This window comes from Ascidiella aspersa, chromosome 3 (assembly GCF_963924565.1).
Source record: "Ascidiella aspersa chromosome 3, kaAscAspe10.2, whole genome shotgun sequence".
Classification (NCBI taxonomy): Eukaryota; Metazoa; Chordata; class Ascidiacea; order Phlebobranchia; family Ascidiidae; genus Ascidiella; species Ascidiella aspersa.
The window spans coordinates 36125293-36148076 of NC_139449.1; the positions used below are offsets into that span (position 1 = coordinate 36125293).

At 36.6% G+C, this 22784-nt stretch overlaps 1 protein-coding gene across 1 annotated transcript; it reads left to right on the forward strand.

Moving 5' to 3' along the window:
* The first annotated feature begins 13674 nt into the window (after positions 1–13674).
* On the forward strand, positions 13675–22045 carry LOC146162761 (cysteine dioxygenase 1-like). The gene is made up of 5 exons (XM_083383497.1): positions 13675–13967; positions 18290–18367; positions 19052–19206; positions 19700–19869; positions 21035–22045. Exons 1-5 carry the CDS (start codon positions 13735–13737, stop codon positions 21047–21049), a joined length of 651 nt encoding a protein of 216 aa, XP_083239623.1. The 5' UTR covers positions 13675–13734; the 3' UTR covers positions 21050–22045.
* The last annotated feature ends 739 nt before the right edge of the window (positions 22046–22784 follow it).

Consider the following 22784-nt stretch of genomic DNA (forward strand, 5'->3'; position numbering starts at 1 on the left):
TACGAGCCATCTGAACCTCAACAAGCTCAAACATACACTTTTCATATTTCTAGCTTTTAAAAATGTGTGCGTTGCTTATATAGTTTGAACGCCTAATCGCGATCTATATTCACGAACTGCCCCTCTTCGCATTATACACATGTGTAAATATTGTGGCAATAAAGTTAACGTTCCATAACGGGAGTATTGTGAAAATCATTCGGTCAATCACTCTTTAGAGCAGCGGTTCTCAACCAATGGGCCATGGCTCACTGGTGGGCCATGGAAACTTTTTAGGTGGGCCACAGGCCGATAGATTTATTGAAGAATTTAGTTTCATTCATGTCACTATATCTAATTTTACATGGATAATGGCTTGGGAGGAATTGAGAAGCAATGTAAGTAAAATTTAAATTTATTGATAGCCGCAAGTATCTCACTAATGCACACTTTAATAAATAATCTGTTTTTATATATTCTCTGCTATTTTTTAATCTAAACCTTTTTTTATAATTTGTTTTGTCATAAAAAATTATTGGGCCACAGAATTTTTGTGCAACGAAAATGGGCCACGAAAGTACAAAGGTTGAGAACCACTGCTTTAGATTGTTGTCTTAACAGGTTATATTTTAATTCTCACAATAGGAGAAAATAAAACAGTTTTACAGTAACTAATGATAAAATATAGTGCATAAAATTGGAAATTATGTCGTAAAGACGTTTTATATTTACAGTACGTTTGTTTGTAAGTTATCTTAAACAAAATCGTTTGTTTTAAAGTCATTGACAGCGGGTTTCAGCCCGTCAGTCAATGCTGTTATCGTTGTTTTAACTTGTGATACTTACAATTAAATAAAAAAAATATAGACAAAATCACCACGTTGCATTTTTCCTCCCTTGCATTTTTGGGCCCACGGAACTTATAAATAAACCACGAGTTAATTCCGAAAGAAATCCCTTAAGCTTTACAAATGGCACCCAATAATTGCGCCGCACCCCGGTTGGGAAGCACTGCCTAAAGGTTTGCTATGATGTGTTTGTACATAGGTATCAGCGTTAATCCCACAAGCCAAGTAGCCTGTTTGCCCACAATGAAGTCAGATGTTTGTCAGAAGTAAACATTAGGTTAAATTTGGATTCTTTTATCGATTACATATGAGTACTCGCATGTTATTAACCTAAATTTAGGCTAGACGAGCGGGTAAAACTGTGCGTTCTTGGTACGGCATGTTTGCCCAATTAGGCCTATGTATTTCAGAAACGGTCTCAACTAAAAATAGAAACTTTTTTTTTCGTAGAACAGTGTACTCGAACTTTCACATTTGTGGTTCAACCCCAAACTTAAAATTCAAACAGGTGCCCTTTGATTTAAATTTAAGACGCACGCCATACTCCCTAGTGACCTAATTAAGCCTGTGCTAGCAGATTTGGACATCTTTTAGCTTTTTCAAATAAGATTAGAATGAAAATTAGTGCGTATTATGCCTGCGCTTGTCTGCTAGAATCCTACCACGTTTTCGTCCGGGGTTTATATTGATAACTTTATTTGGGTTAGGGTGTAAGTTTGGGTTAGTGTGCGAGTTAGCTTTTGGTTTTGGATGGCCAAGTATTATTATTAATACATTTATTCTCTCATAGCCTATTCATTTCTTCCTTGCAATTGCATTTTCGACAACTCGTTTAGTTACTGTAAAAAAGTGGCAGGATTCTAGACCAGCGCCGTTCTGCCAAACTAGAAGAATTTTGCAGTGAGTTTTTGACTTAGACAACAAGAATTATCCAGTTGACTGACCCAGTCTCCAGTGCAGTAACTAAGCCGTAAATTTTTTAACGCATCAGCAGCGTTATGTGAGACAAACCACGTGATTTAAGTGCCGACCGGCGTTGACTGCTACTTATTTTGGGAGGCTGCTGATTATTTCCTGTCCGCACTGTTTGTAGTCTGTTTCAGCCCGGCGTTAGCGTAACTGGATATTTCAAGGCTAGCAGAACATGGTCATAGCCAGCCATTTCAACTGCTAGCAACAAAATCCAGTAGTAACACTGGGCAGTTTTGTTGTGCTGTTGACGTTAATGTCCAACCAATCAGTTTTAACTCAAAATGAAACCAAATACACACTAACACCCAAAACCTTGGTAAAGGATTTTTGCATTTTTTTATTTGAACGTAGTAAGAATATTAAAGCCAATATAGACGTAGGTAGCATTTTGAACGTTTCAAATATCTTTTTGGAGGTATATTGACTGGGGGGCTCTTCGAAACGTTTAAAATTCTACCGACTTGTGAATGGGTTTTGAAATTCTTACGACGTCTACCTTCAACCATTATGCTCTAAATATATTTGTATTTGGTAATTATAACTAATCCATTATCTTGTGTTTTTAAATCACGTAATTTTTGCTAAGCTCAAAGTTTGCCCAAAGGCAGTGAAATATTTCGCCCATTCCTCGTTACGCCGGCTTGTAATTTTACGAGACTTTCCCAGTAGGTTTCCATGACGTCACGAAGGATTCGCGAAATCTCGCCATTTAGCCACCGGATTATTCTAATTTTGCTGGATACATTTGAAGTTAAACACTTAGCAAACAAAGCTTTACACTTGTGTGTTATTACAAAAGTAGTATTACCTAAATTACCACAGTAAATTTGCAGATAGATGTAAAACATTAATTTACTGATTGAATTTCCAGTTACATTAAAAAAAAAACATTTTACTAAAATCTAGGTTTACAAGCGCTGCGTTTGAGGCTAATTTGTAACAATGGGCCTTATTGAAACGTCACAATAGCTAAATGGGCGTGTTTCTTCTCTCAGTCAAAAGTCTTTAGATAGAAACGAAATAGTTAAACTGGAACGATTGGTTTTGATTACGTCAGCAAATGCTTTCAGTCATTATAAAAATACTACGGATTGAGCAAGGTTTTTTATGCAACTTTAACACTAGTTTAAATATTGTATCAGGTAACAGGACAGAATATCGCGACTGGAATACCAATAAACAAGGCAAAACTGTTTGAAGTGTATAACATCTGTGGCCTTAGTGGACTTTGTGTAGTTACGATTAATGATGTGTTTTAGTGCGATGTATATTTAGTGCTGTTCTGTAATGCTTAGAAACCATTCGCTTAATCCTTAAATGCTAGTTTTTATAGAGTAGACAATACAGTGCTGTGTTTGTTATTCGAACTTTGAATCATTTGAATTAAGGAACTGACGATGCCAGCAGAGCCGAAATATACATTCCTTAAAAACTGTCTGATTCTGTATTTACTTGGGTCTTTAAACTGTGAGGTTTATTGTCAAACCCAAACTTTGCAAGTTGTATTAATAAAATTGTTTAAACGCTGTGGTAGGATTCTAGAGCAGCGTATTGTGTCATATAATACCAAATAACGTCACCATTTTTACGGAAAAATCCACAAAATATTCCCGACTTTAAGAGTGCACTTACAGATCACGAGGTTGCGTCCTTTTAAGAACTGAAGTGATGTCACTGACATATGTTCAAGTCTCTGTGGTACTTCAAACCATGACAATCCCTCTTTTTAAGGATTTGTTTTCATTGTGCTATAGGTAAACTGACGTATGTCAATTTTGACGGAGAAAGTCATTTACTGTAGCAGTGATTATTGTTTTGTGGCACTTATGTGAGTATTATCAGGAAATTCTTATCAAATTGCCAATTAAAATTTCTGTTGTGTTGGTAGAAATATGTTGGTTTTAGTTTGCTGCTTTTTATTTAGATGGACTGAATGGCTAGCCTTGAATTGCGTTTTAGCGCTCAATAAAACTGTATCCTGTTTTCCCGGATATTCTTTTCACAGTAAAATATCTACGCATACAAAGTTTCGAAAATCGTGTCATGTGTTGAGCTCAAAGTGGTGTTTTATTTTAGTTTAAACTGCATTGCAATTTTTATACGTTGGATCGTGTTAGGAATTTCTTTTTTGCCGAAAAACGTTTGGGAAATTAACACCTGGTCGAAGTTTAAATGAGTTTTTGAGCGTATGCCGTATGTTGTTTATGTAACAATCATATCCGGCATACGCCAAACAAATATGGTCAACTAAGGATATATAGTAAAGGCCATTTTCCAAAGCTCTTCTTACAATATCTAGAACAAAATAGCTCTTGGTGTTATTTGAGCCGCAGTTTTACATTACTTTAACCTAACGAACCAATCGGCTAACCACCATGGTTGCGTCTAAGGGTGGGCAACGATCCCCCCAAAAACTGTATTTTTGCCGATTTTCACTAACAAAATGTAACCAAATTTTGGCGCTTCGTGCGAATCCTAGTTTTGTTTCGACTCTGTTTCAGCCTATTTTTTGATAAAAATTGTTTAAGCCCATTTACGCAAATCTATACAATTTTTATAAAGTAGCTTTTGAAATGCAAGTGACGTTAACACCTTTTTAATTAAGTATACGCACTGTATAGTGTTCCTAAAGTTACATTTCAAATACATCACATTTAGATCTAACTTTGTAACGTTACGACATAACTTCGTGACGTAATTTCTGACAAGAATGTCACGCCCCCAAACGAAAGCCGTGAATGCGCCCCTGCTATCCGCCTACGTTGGTTTGAGTGATGATGTGTGGTGAGTAATACTAAACCGACCGTTTATGACAGGTAGGGCATAGCAGGTTGTAACTAAGGTCAGTGAGTATGTGAGCATGCCTGGACAACGTTTTAACAAGTTACGCCACTATTATGTTATAATAGTAATCGCTAAAATTCAAAGTTTATAGCCATACATTAGGTGAGAAGATTTGTTTATATGCTGTTACAAGACGTAGAACAATTGTTCGTTTTATTTTGGTAATATACGCTTTAACATAGCACCGAAGGAATAGTGCATAACTGCAGTCTTTATTGGTTAACTAAACCAGTAGCAGGCATACTCGGACATCTAGATTGGTTTTAGCTTTTTTATAATTAGATTAGAATTAAAATTAAAGCATTTCAGTTTTTCCAAATTTGATTAAAATAGGAAATAGATCATTTTGCCTTTTTGGGTACACTAGGCACCGATCTGTAATGTAGCTTTAAAATAAATTGAATTGCAAAGTCAAAAAGGTCGAGTAAATCGACATAATCTTGATTAAGACGTTTCAACTTTTAGTATGAGTTAATGTTTCAGCTAAAGTTTAATGTTTAACATAAACTGAAGATGATACAAGCTCGTATCGAAACGTCTTAATCAAGATGATGTCAATTTACTCGACCTTTTTGGCTTTGCAATCCATTATAAAGGCAGTTTTGTTTGTTGTGTTTACTGTGTTCTGGCCACCATTTGACGCACGGTGAAGCCAGTGTAACTCTTCCGCTATACTCGTGTGGCCTGCAGCGATTAACTCAAAACTGACATTAGCTCTGAGACCTTTGCTGCAAAAAACATTGTTAGCTTGGTTCAGCTTAGTTCACCGTCAGCTGTTTTTAAAGTTTGCTTTACGCTGGTTGAACACACAACCTGTTTCAACTAAAAGAATATAGTTGACCCAAAAGTTATCTGCGGTCCTACTTTCAGAAATGGACCGATGTGAAAGGTTTTTTTCTTGTAAATGTCAATTTGTTATAGTTAAATGCCTGTGTCACTTTGATTTTATTTAAAAATGCCTTATCAGCTTTTTTGTGTGTGTGTGTGTACTGTGTATGTGTGAGTGATGACTGATGGTGTACGATGGTGTTTGTGTGTGTTTGGGGGTGTTTATATTGTGTGTTTGTGATGGTCTATAAATGTGTGTGTGCGCTTGTTTGTTTGTTTGTGTGATTGTGTACGCGCACGCGTGCTTGTTTGAAGCAGATAACCGAATTATGTAACCCCGAGTAACGTATGTTAAGAACTCTTTTAACAAAATAAATAATTTTGAAAACAGCTCTGTTGAGTGACGTGTTTCATTACAAACACAGTAGCGCGAAGGTCAAAAAGGCACCATTTATAGAAGCTAGGGCTTATTAAAACCGACTAATTAGTTCTTAACCTTCACCTTCACCTGTCAAACAACAGCAATCCTGCAATCACGCCGTAAATAGCGTAATTTTAAAGTTACGCAACATCGCAACCTAATTAGACCTCGCCTGCACAACGCCACGTCTACCAGAGGCCTGAGAATTGTTTTGTCATCGATACGAGAATGAAAAACGATATTTGGCGCAACGTAGGGAACACAAACCTCACACACTGGCTGACTTTTATTTAACGTTAGGTCGATTTACAACGCACACCACCATCGTATGATGTATTGAAAGGGCGCTGGCATTGCGTTTTTTTTGACAAATTGTCGGTTAAGACTCGCGGGCAAAACCAATATGGGCGTTAACTTTTTCTATAAATGTTGGCATAAAAAAGGGCAAAAAATGTTGTGTTTGGTGATGTGTGTGGTCGTTATCGTTGCCTATGCGACTTGGAAAAGCGTCCACCACAGATGTACACACGTGCTAATGGTTCACTGTTGAAGTAGGGTTTTCCCATGCTGCCCTAACAATTTTCTTATAAGCAAAAAGCTTTTTAAGTGTTTTGTTGGTGGTTTCTATTAACGTTAGGCACTAAAAAACGCGTAAAATATACACAAAAAAAAAAAAAAAAAAAAGAGCAAGACGCGTTCTGTTTTTGGTCCCGAAAATCTTCTGCTTAAAATCCACAAATATATATTATGCCTTTTGGATGTTACAAGGTGTGGAAATTACGCTGAACGTACTTGCTTAAAATTTCCATAAAGACGAAGTAACACTTTTTTTTTCGAAGTAAACCAAACTGCTTGTTTAAAACGGAATGACCGTTTCAACTCGAATATCTCCAAAAACAATTTTTTTTTTCTCTTAAAAACCCAAAAAACAATTAAAATTTTGTTATTTAACCTTTTATATGACATGTATCCATTATCCATATATATATCAGATTATTTTTACGATTTTTTATCGTAGAAAAGTGCTTAGACCTAAATTAACTAAAAAAATGATAGTTTTACCCCTGAAAACCAGCCCCTAGTTCCGGGGCACAAAATTTTTATATAAGAAACAACTTTGGAAGGGTCTCTAACAGTTGTAAAAATTTCATGTTCCAACTCTGTTTTTTTTTTCTTGTCAAAAGTGATCCACAAAAAAATTGACTGGAGACAAAATCAAATATTGCCCAGTTAAATTGGATTGCAAACTTGTCCGATGACTTGTATTTGTGTCACGTTTAATTCAACGTGGTCCAGACTGTGTGTCGCATGCTGTAGTTTGTGTACACACCAGTGACGCCACAGTAGCACGTTTTGTGGGCGCCTGCAAATACAAGGAGACACTTAACGCAGGTGAATCAGTTGAACCCAAACTACTCTACGATGCACCTGGAAATTGTACAGGAAGTTTATTTTTGCTATGACAACGCTGAACCCCTTGTAGCGAGCTTTTAATTGACGCATTTTAGTCAGAAACTTGTTCTAACAGTCCTTTGAATTATTTTTGGCTGAAATTAAGCTCTGTCCTAATTAGAAATCGCTCTTATCGTTTTTTCATAAATGTGTCTGAAGTCACGTTCCTTGCAAACCGCTTGAAGTAAAATCCAAATGCTGAAGTTGCATTCCTGCTCGTAAACAGACTGGAAATAACGACAAATCTAATACAAGGAGACACTTTACGCGGTCGAGTCAGGTGGATCGAATCTACTCTAATACGCACCTGGCAGTTGTACAAGAAGTTACCTGTAATTAATTGAACCACATTAACTAAACATGATACAAGTTTGTAGCAAAACGCCTTTATCAAGGCGATGTTGATATACTCGACCTTTTTGGCTTTGAGTTTTATTATCAAGCTAAATTACAGAACCGTGTATATTGTAAGTCATTTTTTGCAACTATTCAGCCCTAATAGCGTTTTGGTTTTTCAGTTGTGTTCTTCTGAGATATGTTGAAGTGATGCAGCACTTAAGTCCAACTTTAGCAAATTTATTTTTTAAAAGCAAACTATCGTGCAAACTAGGCTTGGTTTATGGAACATGAAAATAAACGTTAATTAATTCGTGCGCTTAAACGTTATAAATCAAAAACTCAAACGTTAACACATAATGGTAAATTTATACGAGTAGTAAGAGTAAAAAAATGCCTACGTTGTATGAAGTTAAGACTGATTATAAAAACAGGTAAAAAATATTAAATTATTTTCTAAAGTTTCGCAAATCATTGAAATTAAGAAACTGATAATACCTATACATAAGGCGAAATATATATTTCTGTAAAAAAAAATTTAAATGATTTTATGTTTTGTACCTGTTTTTATAAACAGTCTTAAGATCATCTGACACCAAAGCAAGGATCTTTCTTTGTATATTATTGTCAGCGGGAGATTCCTTACTCCCTAAAGTCTTTCAGCGTGCATTAGTATGAAACGTTTTATACACCACTGCATTTAAGAGCTCGTTCTACAAAACGTTTCCTACAGCGCTGTAAGTTTTTCTAAACATGTTTATAGTATCCAGTCATCGCTGTGTATGTTAATACAGTTGGTAGATACAGGGTAGTGTACGGTCCTTCCGTTTAAGCTTGCATTCTGATATCACAACGGCATCCGGCCCAAAAGAGTGCTTATTTACGTGGCCAACCTAAAAGGTGCCAAAGGCTATTTTTACTGTTCTTATATTTGCATTTTTTTCGCCTCTAAAGAAGTAGAAAAAAATCTCCGACTAAAAATATAATTAAGTTAGATTTTTATCAAGCTTAACGGCCAAAAAAACGCGACTAAGAAAAGTTCCGGCCGCTATAAACAAGGCCATGAAAACTGGCCTATCGCAATCAATCGCGAAATGGTGTTTCAAAGAGGACCGGATATAAGACAATGTGTCACCGTTCACCAAACGCATTTGTCAACCTCTAAGTGTCTGCACAGGCCTATGTACTTATTCTAGTGGTATATTTTGCGTGTGTGAATCAGAACTGTAGCTTTATACTTGTATGCTTGTTTATATAACTGTTCATATATAATGAAAGTGCATTTGAACGTTGTATAATATTTTTTATTTTGTTTTGCAAAAAGGTGGCTAAATCTAATGTTTAAATAGTTTTTAGTTAACGCCTTTTCTTAGAAACTTGCTCAATAGTCGTAATGAAATATCTTTGCTGAAAACAAGCCCTGTCCTGACAAGAAACCACACCTTTACGAGCAGTTACTCTTTTTTTTCCTTAAATGTGTCTGAAGTCACGTTCGCTGCAAACCGCTTGAAATAGAATCCGAATGCTAAAGTTGCATTCCTGCTCGTAAGCAGTCTGGAAATAACAGCTAAGTAAAACATGAACATTAAAACAGAACAAGAAATGCCATTTTTTAATTGTAACTTGTTCAAACTGAGTAATTTTGAAAGTTGCAATACAAAATTATATATATATCTTCTGGAATTAATCGAGCAGAAAAAACATGATTTAATGTTTAAGATTGCAAACATTAGGCACTTTTGATTGAAATGTGTAATCTTTTCAGTTAACAAACTTAAATATACTGATGCTGCCAGGCATTGTATTAAATGTAAAATTGCACCGGCATTTTTTATTTACTTTTACAATAAAAAATATTTGCCGGAAGAGCAATAATTTTACATTTGGTTTAAGATAGTTTTTAGTAACTCGGTCAAGGCGATTAACTTTATTAATTGTTTAAACCCTGACTGAAACATTCTGAAAAGAAAGTCAGCAAAAGCCAAGAAACGTATGTTTCTAACACGCCACTCTGTAGCCCAGTAGATTGAAGCTTCGGCGGTGTTTGATTGGTCGAATTTTCGGGGTGTGTCAGGTGTGTGTCTACTGTTTTTTGCTCGCCTTCTTCCTTTTTCCTCTATTGGTCACAGGAGGCTGGGTTGGTAAGCAGCCGCAGACGTCTGTAGTTAAATAAAGCACGTTTTCGTCTTGCTGTGGAGGTCGGGATGTGTTGGAAGCAGACTTGGAAAAGTTTTTACAATTAGATTATTTCATTTTTTTAAAACTAAATTAGAATTGGATCATTTTAGTTTTCTCCAATTAGAATTACTGAAATCTTAGCAAAACATAGTATAAACTAGAATTTGAACTAGAATTACATTAATTTATTCACTATCAATTTGGTTTAAATCGCAGTTTATTCTCATCAGAATGTAAATTGCAAATATTCCTGTGCTACTGTTTATAGGTTTTGGCTTTTAAAATGTAAAATTTACCTACAAGTCATTTCGATCTAAAGTTTTAATTTAATTTTTTTCTTTTTTTAACGCTGCTGTAATAGCGTTTGAGTTATACGTCATAATTTAGGGTGACGGTGCGCCACGCTTTTATTAAGTAGCCTAGTGACGTACAGCTATGAAATAACGTTACATCATTCTGCTAGTATATAGCCTTGTTCCGTTGTGCTATACAATGGCGTTAGACCACGTTAATGCTGTAAAAGTTGCGTTATATCCTGTATTGAAATGTAGCCATCTGTTCAGATGCTGTTAAATAGTGCATAAACCACACTATTAGAAAATATAATTAATTATTTTGAGTGCTACTGTAAAGGCTTGCGGTATTTTGATTATTGTAAAGTGATTATGCTGTGTTAGTGTGTTTCTACACAGCGGCGATATATGTTGGTATAATTGTAAAAGTAAAAATCAAGCTTCTGTAAGGGATGCGTTTAGCTGATTGTCGCAAAGTGCGGTTTTGTGCTGTAATACTCTTTTAAAAGGGCGTTATATCCTGCTATTGAAAAGTGACCCTCTGTAATGCTGCTGCTAAATACTGCGTTGACGTCAAGTCTTACTATTGTAAACGTTGAAGTATGAGTGCTACTGTAAAGGGCTGCGGTATGTTGACTATTTATAAAGTGGTGTTACGCTGTGTTACTACAAAGTGGCGAAATATGTTGTGATTGTGAAGTAAGCTTTTGTCATACCTCTGTTGAATAGTGCGTTGACGTCAAGTTTACTTTTGTAAAATTAATTATTAGTAATGCTGCTGTAAAGGGTTGCGGTATGGCGACCATTGTAAAGTGGTGTTACGCTGTAATACTATATAATGCGGCGTTATATTGTGTTACCGTATATTTTCCGTCCAGCTTTCTATAATGTTTTTGAAACCTGGTGATCTGCTTTGAACCATAGCTAGATAGCTTACTGTGAAACTGTAGTTATGACGTGCTACTGTAATGGTTGCGCTTTGTTGTGCGACTGGCTGCATATCGCATTAAAATGCCGTTGCTTTCCGTTTTAAAAATAGTCCATGCTACTAGCTGCCTTCGATAAGCTACAAACACGCTAATAGGTTAAAGAAAGGTAAGGACTCCTGTTTGAACCTAATATTGATTTGCAATTTTCTCAATGCTCAACAAGTGTAAATCTCTGCTGAGTTTAAACTCGCAAAAATTTGTCTGTTTGGTTGTTGTAACGCTTTTAGTGCGTTGAAAAACAGTTTCAGTGACTTTAGTAAAGCAAAGGCATTTAAATACTACGTAAGTTTGGAAACCAGAAGATTTTTTCACATCTGTATAAATATGTTTGTCGTTATTATTGTCCAATTCGTGTTAAAAAAAGGCTGTTTTACACGTGTGTAAAAATTGGTCAGCTATATATAAAACAACATAAATAACATTTTGTTAAACATGGTAAATGCTAGTCTTTTGAGAAAGGCTACAAATACGCGAGTCCGCTATAAATAAACATTAAAAACGAACTTTATAGGTCCAGCATCCTAAAATACCAGCAATATTTTTTAAAAATTGCCCAAAATATCCTCGTTATGTCGAAAAATTCATGCACAAAAAGTTTTTTGCACTTTGCACCACGCACAAAAAAGTTTGCGCTCGCCTAACGCCTAAATCGTGCGGTGGAGGCCACTTATTTCCTGATATAAAACAGGAAATACTTTTCACCCGTAATGCCTTAATTGGCTTCGTCGTGTTAGCCGTGTTTTGCGAAAAGCTCTATTTATGTGCCCCGCAAATTAGGCCAGTCTGTGGGCCATTCCTTTTTTACCCTGTTTTCGTGGTTTTATCGCACCTTAAAGTAGAACAAATGCAAAAAATGCCTTGTTTAAAAGGCATTAATTGGCCAATGTGTAAGTCGTGTTTTACCCAAAGCGCTAATCGTGTGTCCTGCAAATTAAGCCGGTTTCAGCGCCGATTTAAAACTAAGCTGTCTTAAAAGTTCCGTGTGCACGACTGAAAAGGACCTTTCTTTGCGTAAATGTCTCACTGCACGATTGAACGATCGCCAGTCACGTTTTTAGTTCGCAACTTCCAGCATTAACATACGTCCGATGTTGCGAAATCAAGGATTGTTCGACGTTCTAATCAAACAATATGCATTGTCGACATCATAATATTTAGAAGTTTGAAGGATTTTTGAGTGTTATAATTAAACAATATGCATTGTCGACATTACAATGCATAGAAGTTGCGAATGAAAGGTTGGTTTAAACCAGGGGTGTCCAACAAGCGGCACGCGTGTCAAATGTGGCACGCGACCTAATAAAAAATGGCACGCAAGCATAGGCGTAGCCAGGGGGGAGGGCCTGAGGGGCCATGCCCCCCCCAAAAAAAAATTTATTAAAATTTTACTCTTAATAATTTGTTTTTTAGCATTTATGAGCAGTACCGCATCACAATCGCGGCAATCACGACAACCAACAATTACTTTTAATATGGTAACATTATACTGTGTGGAGGTTAGCATTCACATAACTTATATAGATGGGTGTGAAGAAACAAAAGTCAGCTCACTGAGAGACACTTTGATGTAGTGATGCGCATTTCTACACGACAGTTTTTTTTTTCAAGTTTAAATAAACGTTCTTATTTTTGGTAAAAAATCGCTTATATGATTAAAAAGAATTGGCTCGGTTACGAAACTTTGGCACGGGAAGAAGTTATAAGATAAAAATTGGCACGTCGTATCATGAAGAAAAACTGTGCATTTGTGGTTTTATAACAGTAAAGCTTCAATTGTGTTGTTTAAGACGTATGTTGTAATCAGTAGTTGGCAAACAAACATGTCAGTCCAGCAGAGTTTTGCAGATGTATACTCTCCCTTCTAAAGTATGCAGGCCTTGTAAGAGAAAGGGCTATATAACCTTACCAACTCATCTGCAGGTCGTCATGTTACATTTGCCTACATTCCACAGTGTTTTTTATTTGCGTACAGTGTTTTGTAACATTTGCCTACAGCCGTTCAAAATATTCTAATATGTTTTACAGTGTCAAACGTAAAACAAGCCTGGTCTAGTTAAAAATTCAGCAAAGGGTACCTGGTTATTTTGGGGGGCAACGAACAAATATCCCTTCAAATAAAGTTACAAATAACCTTCAATCGAAAATCAAATTACAAACTGATTTAAATGTTAACTGAAATTATGTTTGTGGCTTTATTTTGCCCGACGGCCATTGTAGCGAACTGATACCAGAGGTAAATACAAAAAATACGTTCAACTAACTTGATTTGCAAGATAAAGAGGAGGCATGAAGCGTTAGACTTGGAAAACACGAATAAATAATTTATATCTGTACATGTTTTTTCTACGAACCGGGATTTTTGGTTTAGTTTAAAATATATATTTCAAGGACTTAAACGTCCTTTGTATCGATAAAAAGTTGATGTCTTTTCGCAAGAGTTTAAATATGCCGCGGTATTTACCGATTTCTTTACCTTTAATTCAGTATTTTTGATCACCACTCCATTAACCCAGTCTTATATATATTTCAGCTTTTTACAGCTTATATAATTGTACACTTGTATACGTCCTGACACGACACAGCATTAAACAACAATGACCACCGAAATAGCACAAGCCGTCGACGGGGGTGTGTCTCGCCACGCCCCCTACTTCAAGCACCCGTCCAAGTCACTTCCTCGGCCCAAAAGCCTTGGCGAACTTGTGGAAGGATTGAGCGAGATCTTCAAGGAAGACGACATTGATGTGGAAGAGGTCAGGGAGTTCATGGGATCGTATGTGGCAAAGCAGGAAGATTTCAAGGAGTTTTGCCATTTTGACACGCACAGGTTTGTTGTTAATTTGGATCGAACGAGTGACTTTAACTTTAACTGATGTCTGGTAGTATCGGATCGGAGCCGATACCCGATACCGAGTGGTAGTATCGGTCTTTGTATTAGTATCGTTGCCGATTCGATACCAAGTTAATATAGGAATTCCAGCGATGATCAATGCGGCAATTCTACCTTTAAATTAGCAAACAAGTGACTTTAACTATTTGGGATGTCAAATAATGTCGGATCGGTGACATACGGCTTTGTAGCAATCTGTCTCGTACAAGTGTTCCCTTCAATTTTTGTACCTCGTGCGCAGTTTTCTAAAATTCTGCACTTCAGACAAAAAACAGTGCGCAAAGTGCCCAAATCATCAAACGTTAAACTGTTTAAAGGGTGCGGGTTCCGGGCGACCATTAGAACATATATTTAAAACTTTATTAAAATAAAACTTGCGTATCATTAAAGGTATCATATGCAAATACCCATAAAAAATAGAGTCCGTGTAGGCGCCACCGAAGATGATTGACGTTTGAAACTTACAACAAAATATTTAATTTTTTTTGCCTGTGCACCTTTTTAAAAAAAGTCCCAAGCCCTAGGAACTCTCCAGTCGGACGATGTTTCAAAACCGGATAAAGAGTCTTTATTACGATCATAGCTTCGAACGTGACTTCGATTAACCTTATTATTTGTGAAGTGTTAAATGTATTTGTGCCCTAATGTTTAAGGAAATAACTGGCGCTAAGTAAAATTACGCTTAGTAGTGGAGCTTAACGCAAGTCGTTCTTCACAGACTAATTAAATTTCCCACCGAGCCCACACACCAGTCATGCGAGTTGGTGTCAATCAGCGCTCGCCCGGCGCGAATTTCACCCGCAGTGGTGAGTGGGCGAGTGCAAAACCCAGTTAACTTCTTACCCTCGGAGCAGGGTTGCCAGATGGAAAAAATAAAAAAAGCCAAACTCACCTAAAAAAAAAGCCAAAAAAGCCAAAACTACTACAAACTCTAACAAGCCTATGTTTTTCCTTAAATTAATAAAAATACAATAAATGATCATGCTTGTACATCGAATTTCTCCTTTTGTGGCAATTTTTCTCAATTTTTTGGCGCATTTTGTAAAATTTTATTGGTATTTTATCTCTTTTTGTACATTTTTTTGTGACAATTTTTCTCTTGTTGTGATAGTTTGGTCTCTTCTTAACATAAAACTCATGAAATTTTGGAATGAAACAAAAAAAAGCCTAAAAAAGCCAAATTTCATTTGGATTTTTTTTGAAAAGAAAAAATCCCAAGAGGTTTAAAAAAAGCCTAAATTTTCAAATTTGGCAAATCCAAACTGGCAACCCTGACTCGGAACACTTTTGCTGTGCGGTGGAACATTACCAATTATAACAAAAACAAGCACTACTCTGCCCGGTTTTACCGAGTATGATTTAAGCAGCGTGGCGCAATACGGCGGTCTTTCTTGCAAGTAAATCGTGATTAGTTGCGTGTGTGTGGCAATCGTTCACGAGAAGTGACAAGGATGGGTCACAACTCCTTGTACATAGGAAGCACGTCACTTCACTCAACTTCATGTTGAATTATAATTCACTGGGCGCTTGCTAATGTATTAATATTTAATTGGCGATAGTTAACTCACTTTAAACCGTATAGGATAACTTTTTGTGTTGCTTTTGTACCAAGGAAATGCTGCATTCGAAGGGCGCAATTTGTGCAATAAACCTCGACAGAAATCAACTTTACAAAAGCGCTAAAACAAGAAAAACCTTTTTGAAACACTTGTTTACAAGTTTACAAATGTTCACGATTGCCACTCATTTAGAAAGTTTGTTAATTATTGAATACCCTGCTAAACTAGATCAAAATGTCTCTGATACAAAGTTTGGAAACAATCTGAGAGTGTCGCTGTTCAAATTAGACCATAAGCACCTGCATTTTCGAAAAAAAAGCTCAAAAAATATACAAATATTATGAGCGTACACGGCGACTATATGTAATTTACGATAAAGACAGAATATACATACAATCCGATTACAAGCCTGCCGCCGATGGTGTTGGATTCTATAAAGATACACCCTCATGTTGTACATACGATCCGATTACTTATTCTAACAGGCTAACAACGTGCATCGCGATTAGAATCGCCATAAGGAAACAGAATTACGCAACTGCTTGGTCGTGAATTTCGTAACATCGAAACTTTCGGTGCCCCGTTGTGCAGCTTTCACATCCGACGCAACCGAAAAATGCCAGGAAAGTTTGTCGAGGAAATGAACATCAGAAATTAAATGGTCAAATAATTTCTTCGGCCTGTTAAAAACACATCGCGACCTCGCGAATACCGAAAATTAGTATAAAATATGTACTTTTTTAATGAATTTAGTCAATTGTTAGGAAACATTTTAATAATGTTTCATGGCGTTTTACTCCACCGACCTATTTTCTCAGCTATTTATCTCCAAACTATTGGGCTATTTTCAAATAATATATTTTCTGTTTATATTAAAAACGTCGAAAATTTTTTTAACAACAAAGCGAATTCTAATATTTCGCGATAGTTTTCGGGCATAAAACCACAGAAAACAACCATTTTGCCACATTTACCTTCTCACCAGCCTTAGGAAAAAGTTGTGGCGCTTTACGGCGTCGTGATTTTGGGCGAACTCGACGTAATAATTCAGTTCAATAAAACGAAACCAAATTAATGCGTTTCATGCAAAAAATTCAGTCTATGTTGAAATGGAACGAACTTGAATATAAAGAAAAAAGTTGAGTTTAGCGTCCAATTTTCGGCGAATATGAATCGTACATGTGCCACCCAGTTTTAACCCTTTCGACCCCCGTTTGATTCGCCACCCATACTTTGGAAACCACTGTTGTAAGAGAGTGTCTCTCAACCTATAAGCCGTGACTCACGACCCCAAAATAGGTTCACCGTTCGCTTTGTTAGTCCTTGACTGCAGTAGTTTTTTTATGATTAGATTGATTGACATTGGTTCTGTAATAGATTTCTCCAAAATGTGACAAAAATTGTGGCAAGCAATACGAAGTCATGCCTATTGCTGATTCAATTCGAACTTATTTAATATGTGTTGTGTTTTGTTGGCTTACCAAAGTGAAAATGATTAGTATTTGAGTCCCCGCGACGAATAAAGGTTAAAAAACAGTAGTTGGTATTATTAAATTTATGGAGACTTGTTCTGAGCAAGATTTCTCCGCGTTTTGAAAAACTGTGAGTAAAATAAGAAGACATGGCTCAAAATAAGTTAAATTCGAAATTTATAATGCCAATGTGTATGTCTTGTTAAGTTTGATAAAAAAAAAGAGTTTGGTGGCTAAAGTTTTGGTGTGATAGTTACCTTTAGTAATTGGCTCGCCGCGAAAAATGGTTGAGAAACACTGGTCTAAGAGCAAGAATCAAAACTGAATTTCAGACGTTGCAATTTTGGGTCGAACCACTCAACCTCTGCCTTACCTATCTTCAGTTTTCGTTAAGTTCAAACCAGGACGCGATTTCCAAGGTTGCAATAAGCACCCAAGGGCATTCCGCAACGCGCGTAAACACCTATTATGTCGTCACAACCTCGAACAAACGACCGTTTGTCACAACAATGAGGCCTCACCTCAGCTGCGCTCTCAAGTAGAGGCAACGCCTTCTTCACGCCCACATTTTCGACCAATCGCGATCGGGATTGGACGTTCTGTTTTGTTCATATGCTATTTTAGTTGTGACGGAATCTGTTGTTGATATTATGAAGGCACTTAAATTGTCAGAACAGCGATTAAATTTCGCCGTGATTGCAAATACACATGTGATGTTCACCTGTAAATTTTCTCCACAAGACAACGTCAAAAGTTTTCTAAATAAAATAAAGCGAAATTTACCCAACTGGCGCTTTTAAAAGCAAACACATAAAAAAGCAGTAATGGAACACGAGGAAATTGGCAGAATTAAATTACCAAAAGAGGTCAAACCTTTTGGTGTTACATAGTTTTGTCAAGCGAGTATAAAAACGTTTGTGCAACGAAACTAGCGTTCAGTTCATAACCTTGATTATTGAATAAACCAGGAAGTTGAATGTGACAGCCCACAGTGCAGTGAGTAACGTTGGTGAAATGCACGAATAGTCTTTGTTCATTTTTTCGACTCTTTATTTGAATGAATAACACTAAATTCTCTGTAGTGGTTAAGTCAAACACACCAGACCAGTATAAGAATACGGTTGCTGACAAGCATTGTATTGTATTGAATGTAAAGTTGTTCTTCCGTCAAATTTTTTTTTATCAAATGTACCGCGAATTCGATTTAAAAACTGTCTTGTTTTTTCAGATACACAAGGAACTTGGTGGATGAGGGGAACGGAAAATACAACCTCCTACTTGTTTGCTGGGGAGAGGGACACGGAAGGTGAGATGTGTAAACTAAACATTCCGCCTATCACAACTAGTCCTACGCTTTTGTTACAAGATACTAGCATAAGTAGGCCAAATAATTTACATCTTTCTCTGTATTTCTCCCTATGGCAATCCCAGTCTGTTGTCGCGTTTGTTGTGCTTGCAAACCCGAAAATGTCATTTACTTTAATCTGATGAAATGTCATTTACTTAAATCTGATTTTCTATTTTTTTTTAAGCGATGGTTGATAGAGTTTGATCATGATTATCTACACAAGGTCAAGCTTGAGAATTTAACGTCTTTGTCGCCTCTATATTCGTTATTAATACATGAATTCTGTCTAATTTAACCTCCAATCTAAACACTTTACAACTTTATTTCTGGCTTAATTTTCGTTTATTTAAATTACCCAAGGCCGAATTTTAATTAAGGTAAGACTCATTTAACAAATTATAAACACACAAACCAGGTTATGGACACATATCTATCGCTAGCGAGCTAGTTGTACACTTCTAGCCTTACCGTTAGTCTTTTTATTCAACTTTTTCTACAACTCATAAGCTGACTGACATCTATTATCGTTTTAACTGTGCCAGAATGTCAGTTGTTATTTGCTGCGGAAACGTCTGTGAATAACTCCGTTTACACCAGAAGGGCGAGATTTCTCGATTAAAACTAACTTTTTTGCCTTTCTAGCGCCATCCACGACCACTCTGATTCACACTGCTTCATGAAAATGATGGACGGAACACTGACCGAGACGCAGTACGCTTGGCCAACCAAGCGGAAAACCCAGATGCACGTTAACAAAGTGACGTCATACTCCAAAGACCAAGTCGCCTATATCAACGGTAAGCAACTAACAGTCCCAGCAAATAATGCTGTTTTAAAAGATTGGATATTCTGGCAAAATGTCAAAATTAACATATGAACAACAATTTTTTTTTTTTAACAGGGGTTTCCAAATAGATTGGGCAAATACCCAAGTAATATCATTTCGGATCGCCCGAAAAAAACCTATCAACGTTTGTTTCTATTAAGTTTAAAAAGACTATTTAAAAGATACATTTCCAATTTTGAGTTTTACTATTCCTCTGTGGTACCTGAATGTCACACCCTAAATTAATATTGAAAAAATAACTGTAACTTTTAGGTTTTTTGAAACTTGACTTGGTTTCATTAGTAGAAATAGTAAATGCCTTAGCCTTAGTTCGTAATCTAACCCCATATTATTCAAACCAAATTCCATCGGCCCTCGTTAATTATTATTTATCAGTGGGTTATAAACGTTTATATTCTTAAGATTTAATTGCTTAGTTAAACCCCTGGTTTGTTTGAACTTAGACTCGATCGGTCTCCATCGCGTTGAGAACAAATCTCACACTGAAAAGGCGGTTAGTCTCCACCTCTACTCGCCTCCCTACCAAATGTGCCAGAGCTTTGACGAGCGAAGCGGGCACAAGGTCAAGTGCAACGTCACCTTTCACACAAAGTTCGGACAAAAGTGTTGTTACGTGAGTTGAACAATTTGTACTGTTTGTTTGAAACACTAAAGCAGGGGTCGGCAACCTTTTTCTGGTCGCGGGCCAAAACCAAACTCAGAAAGGTATCTGCGGGCCGCACAAAATGTTAACTAAGAATTGTGTTATTAAAATGTTAAAACAACTGTGAATCAGGCGGGCCTTGAATTTTTTTGGCATTTTAAAATGTGTTTAATTACATTTAGGGAGGCAGTATAATGTTCGCGCAAACCGCGAAAAAAATGTTTTTTTTGGTTTAAAATTTAAGTCCGCAGGTAGCCTTCTATAAAACTACTTTAAGGGCACGCGATAATTCTGATGGTTAATCTAGTTCAGTGTTTATTATCCTTCGTAAGTCAGGGCGCACCTGCGAACCTTGAAATATGTGGCGGCGCACCTGGCGAGCGAAGCAAGCGCGTATATGTCTAATATAGTTCAAAAGACAACATCAAAACCAAGATGTAGAAAGTTCAATCACGCGAAGCGCGAACATTTTCCGCACTTACGTAGTTAAAATAATTAAAAAGTATAGGAAATTGACTTGTGTCCAGTTTGTCATAGAGGCGGCGGGCCGGATAAATTACCTTGGCGGGATCCGGCCAGCGGGCCGTAGGTTGCCGACACCTGCACTAAAGCATTCATACGCAAGTGTTTACCCTGTACAATTCAATGAGACATACGCACACATATATGTGTTTGGAACCGTGATCTAGCCCTTCTAAAGCCGCTTTTGAGCAACGATTACGGCTTACGTATCAGCATTGGCGTATTGTTGTTTCTCGAATTGCTTCCCTCTGAGCCTGTGTAGCTCAGTTGCTAGATTGAATGACTGATTTTGGTTATATGTTGTTAAATAGGTGTAACTCTTAGAAGCGGGTATATGTGTATAACGAGCGAGTACCCGTATAAGTCCCCGTGGTTTGTTATATGGACTCTACCAATAAAACCGAAATTAGAACAACATCAACGTGGGAATAAAACACAGTTCAAAATATGTTCAAAATAGGAATAGCACACAATACTGGTAATACCGTGTAAATCGGAATAAGACCTAAACTTGTCGGCAGAACACCTAAATAGTCAGATTGAGGTCTATACAACCTTTTACCTAACCCCAAACCCTGCCCCTAACTTACATTTACAAAATATATTTTTTCAGAGGAAAACACAGTGATGATTAGTGGGCGGTGATTCCCCGAAAAGTTCCACAAATGCAGCAAATTTCGACTGAACAACAAAAGAAAGAGATTCTGGCCTATAAAAAAAATAACAACACTTCTCGCTTTGGATTGCCGCGTAACAGCAAATGTGTTTGCACTTGGATTGACTGACAATTACGTAGCACACTGCTTCTCAACTTTTCCTTATTTTCACCAACGCTTTTTACCTAGTGCCACAATTTTACCGAGAATTTATTTTCCATGACATGCATTAAGTTGTGGCGAAACAATTAACAAATGGAATTCAATGCGAATGGGAAAGGTGACTTAAAGTACTTATATTATGCGGGAACTGAGGGAAATTTAAATTATGCCAGTTTACATAAAACACCTAAGTGTAGAACCAGCTCTTATAATTTCTCCACACCGAAAAAGCTCAGTAAAAGTGAACTGTCCATCTGAAATAACTTCGCAGCCCACAGGTTAAGAATCTGGGGATGTTTAGGTCAAAGCTGGGCTTTCGTGTAACGACTAACAACACTACTAACACTACTGAATTGGTACTCGCTATCTGCCTTTTTATGTTGTGTGCCGCTGACGTTTTTTTTTTTTTTTGGTAAGAAACCGTTAAATAACTATTTTGTGTTCTAGAGCAGTGATTTTCAACCTGTTATGGATTGCAGCAACCCTCAGAATTAATGAATAGATTGCGGCACCTCTACTGGAACTTTCGTTAAGTAATTTACTTTAATGTCACAATACAAAGCAACTCTACACAACGTAGGAAAATAATATTTGATTCATTGTACTTAATCGCACACAAAGAAATGTATCAAAAGTTAATTTATAAAGATTCCCAAATATTTCTCGGCACCCTTAAGCATTTGAAATGATACTCCCGGTTGGGAACCACTTCTCTATATACTGTAGGTAAATCATCGCTTTAGTGGATCAAGTATCAGGGTAAAAATCTCCCGTAAATTGGAATCAGAGTTTCCTGGTGGATATTGTTTAAAAACACTATTTTACTTTTTAAAATGATTTTACAACACTATAATGGAGGCTAAATTAAAAAAAATCGATTTGCAGTGGTTTGATCTTTTCTTGTACAGACTTACCTGTAGAGCACTTTGGCGTTTAATTTTTCCTTCGCGAAAAGTTTCACTTATTCCGCATTTTACCTTCCGCCCAAAAGTTCACACCTTGTATCTGTAACTAACCGACTGTTTGCGATTTTCCGACGGTTTCAAACGTGTAAAACTCTAACTTGAAACTACGAGACAACACAGTTCGAACTGATTTTTAACCCTTAACCAAATTGTGGGTAAAAAATAAGCGTAATATTTTAAAGTTATAAAGTGAAGTAAATGTTTTCCTAAGTTTATCTTTAAAGTTAATAACTCATTTTTAAAAGGAAATTATTAAAATATTTGACACTTTAACGAAATATTTCTTCCTTTAAAACAGATTTATATCCTTTGCTTGGTCTTTAGTTTTTTTTTGCACCATAACGTTAGCAATCAAGCTGTTAACCAAAAGCCAATGGTTGTAGTTGAAAGTAGATGCACCTTTATGCTGCTCGCTTTTATTTTTAATGCAGAGTTCCAAGGGTTGTTGTTTCGATTCTCGTCTAAACTTTTCCGTTTTGTTGTCGATAAAATGATTGCGTAAAACCGTTTTAAACTATGTTGTTTTCTAGAGACACTACAGTTGGAAAACCCAAACAGGGTTAAGAGTTCCTTAGCTCAC

What these genes read in the sequence shown, in the direction of transcription:
- LOC146162761 (XM_083383497.1), top strand. Translation starts at nt 13,735, where the DNA reads ATGACCACCGAAATAGCACAAGCCGTCGACGGGGGTGTGTCTCGCCAC. An exon ending in TGCCATTTTGACACGCACAG is followed by an intron (nt 13,968 to 18,289) that starts GTTTGTTGTTAA and finishes TTGTTTTTTCAG; the next exon opens with ATACACAAGGAACTTGGTGG. An exon ending in CCAAGTCGCCTATATCAACG is followed by an intron (nt 19,207 to 19,699) that starts GTAAGCAACTAA and finishes GTTTGAACTTAG; the next exon opens with ACTCGATCGGTCTCCATCGC.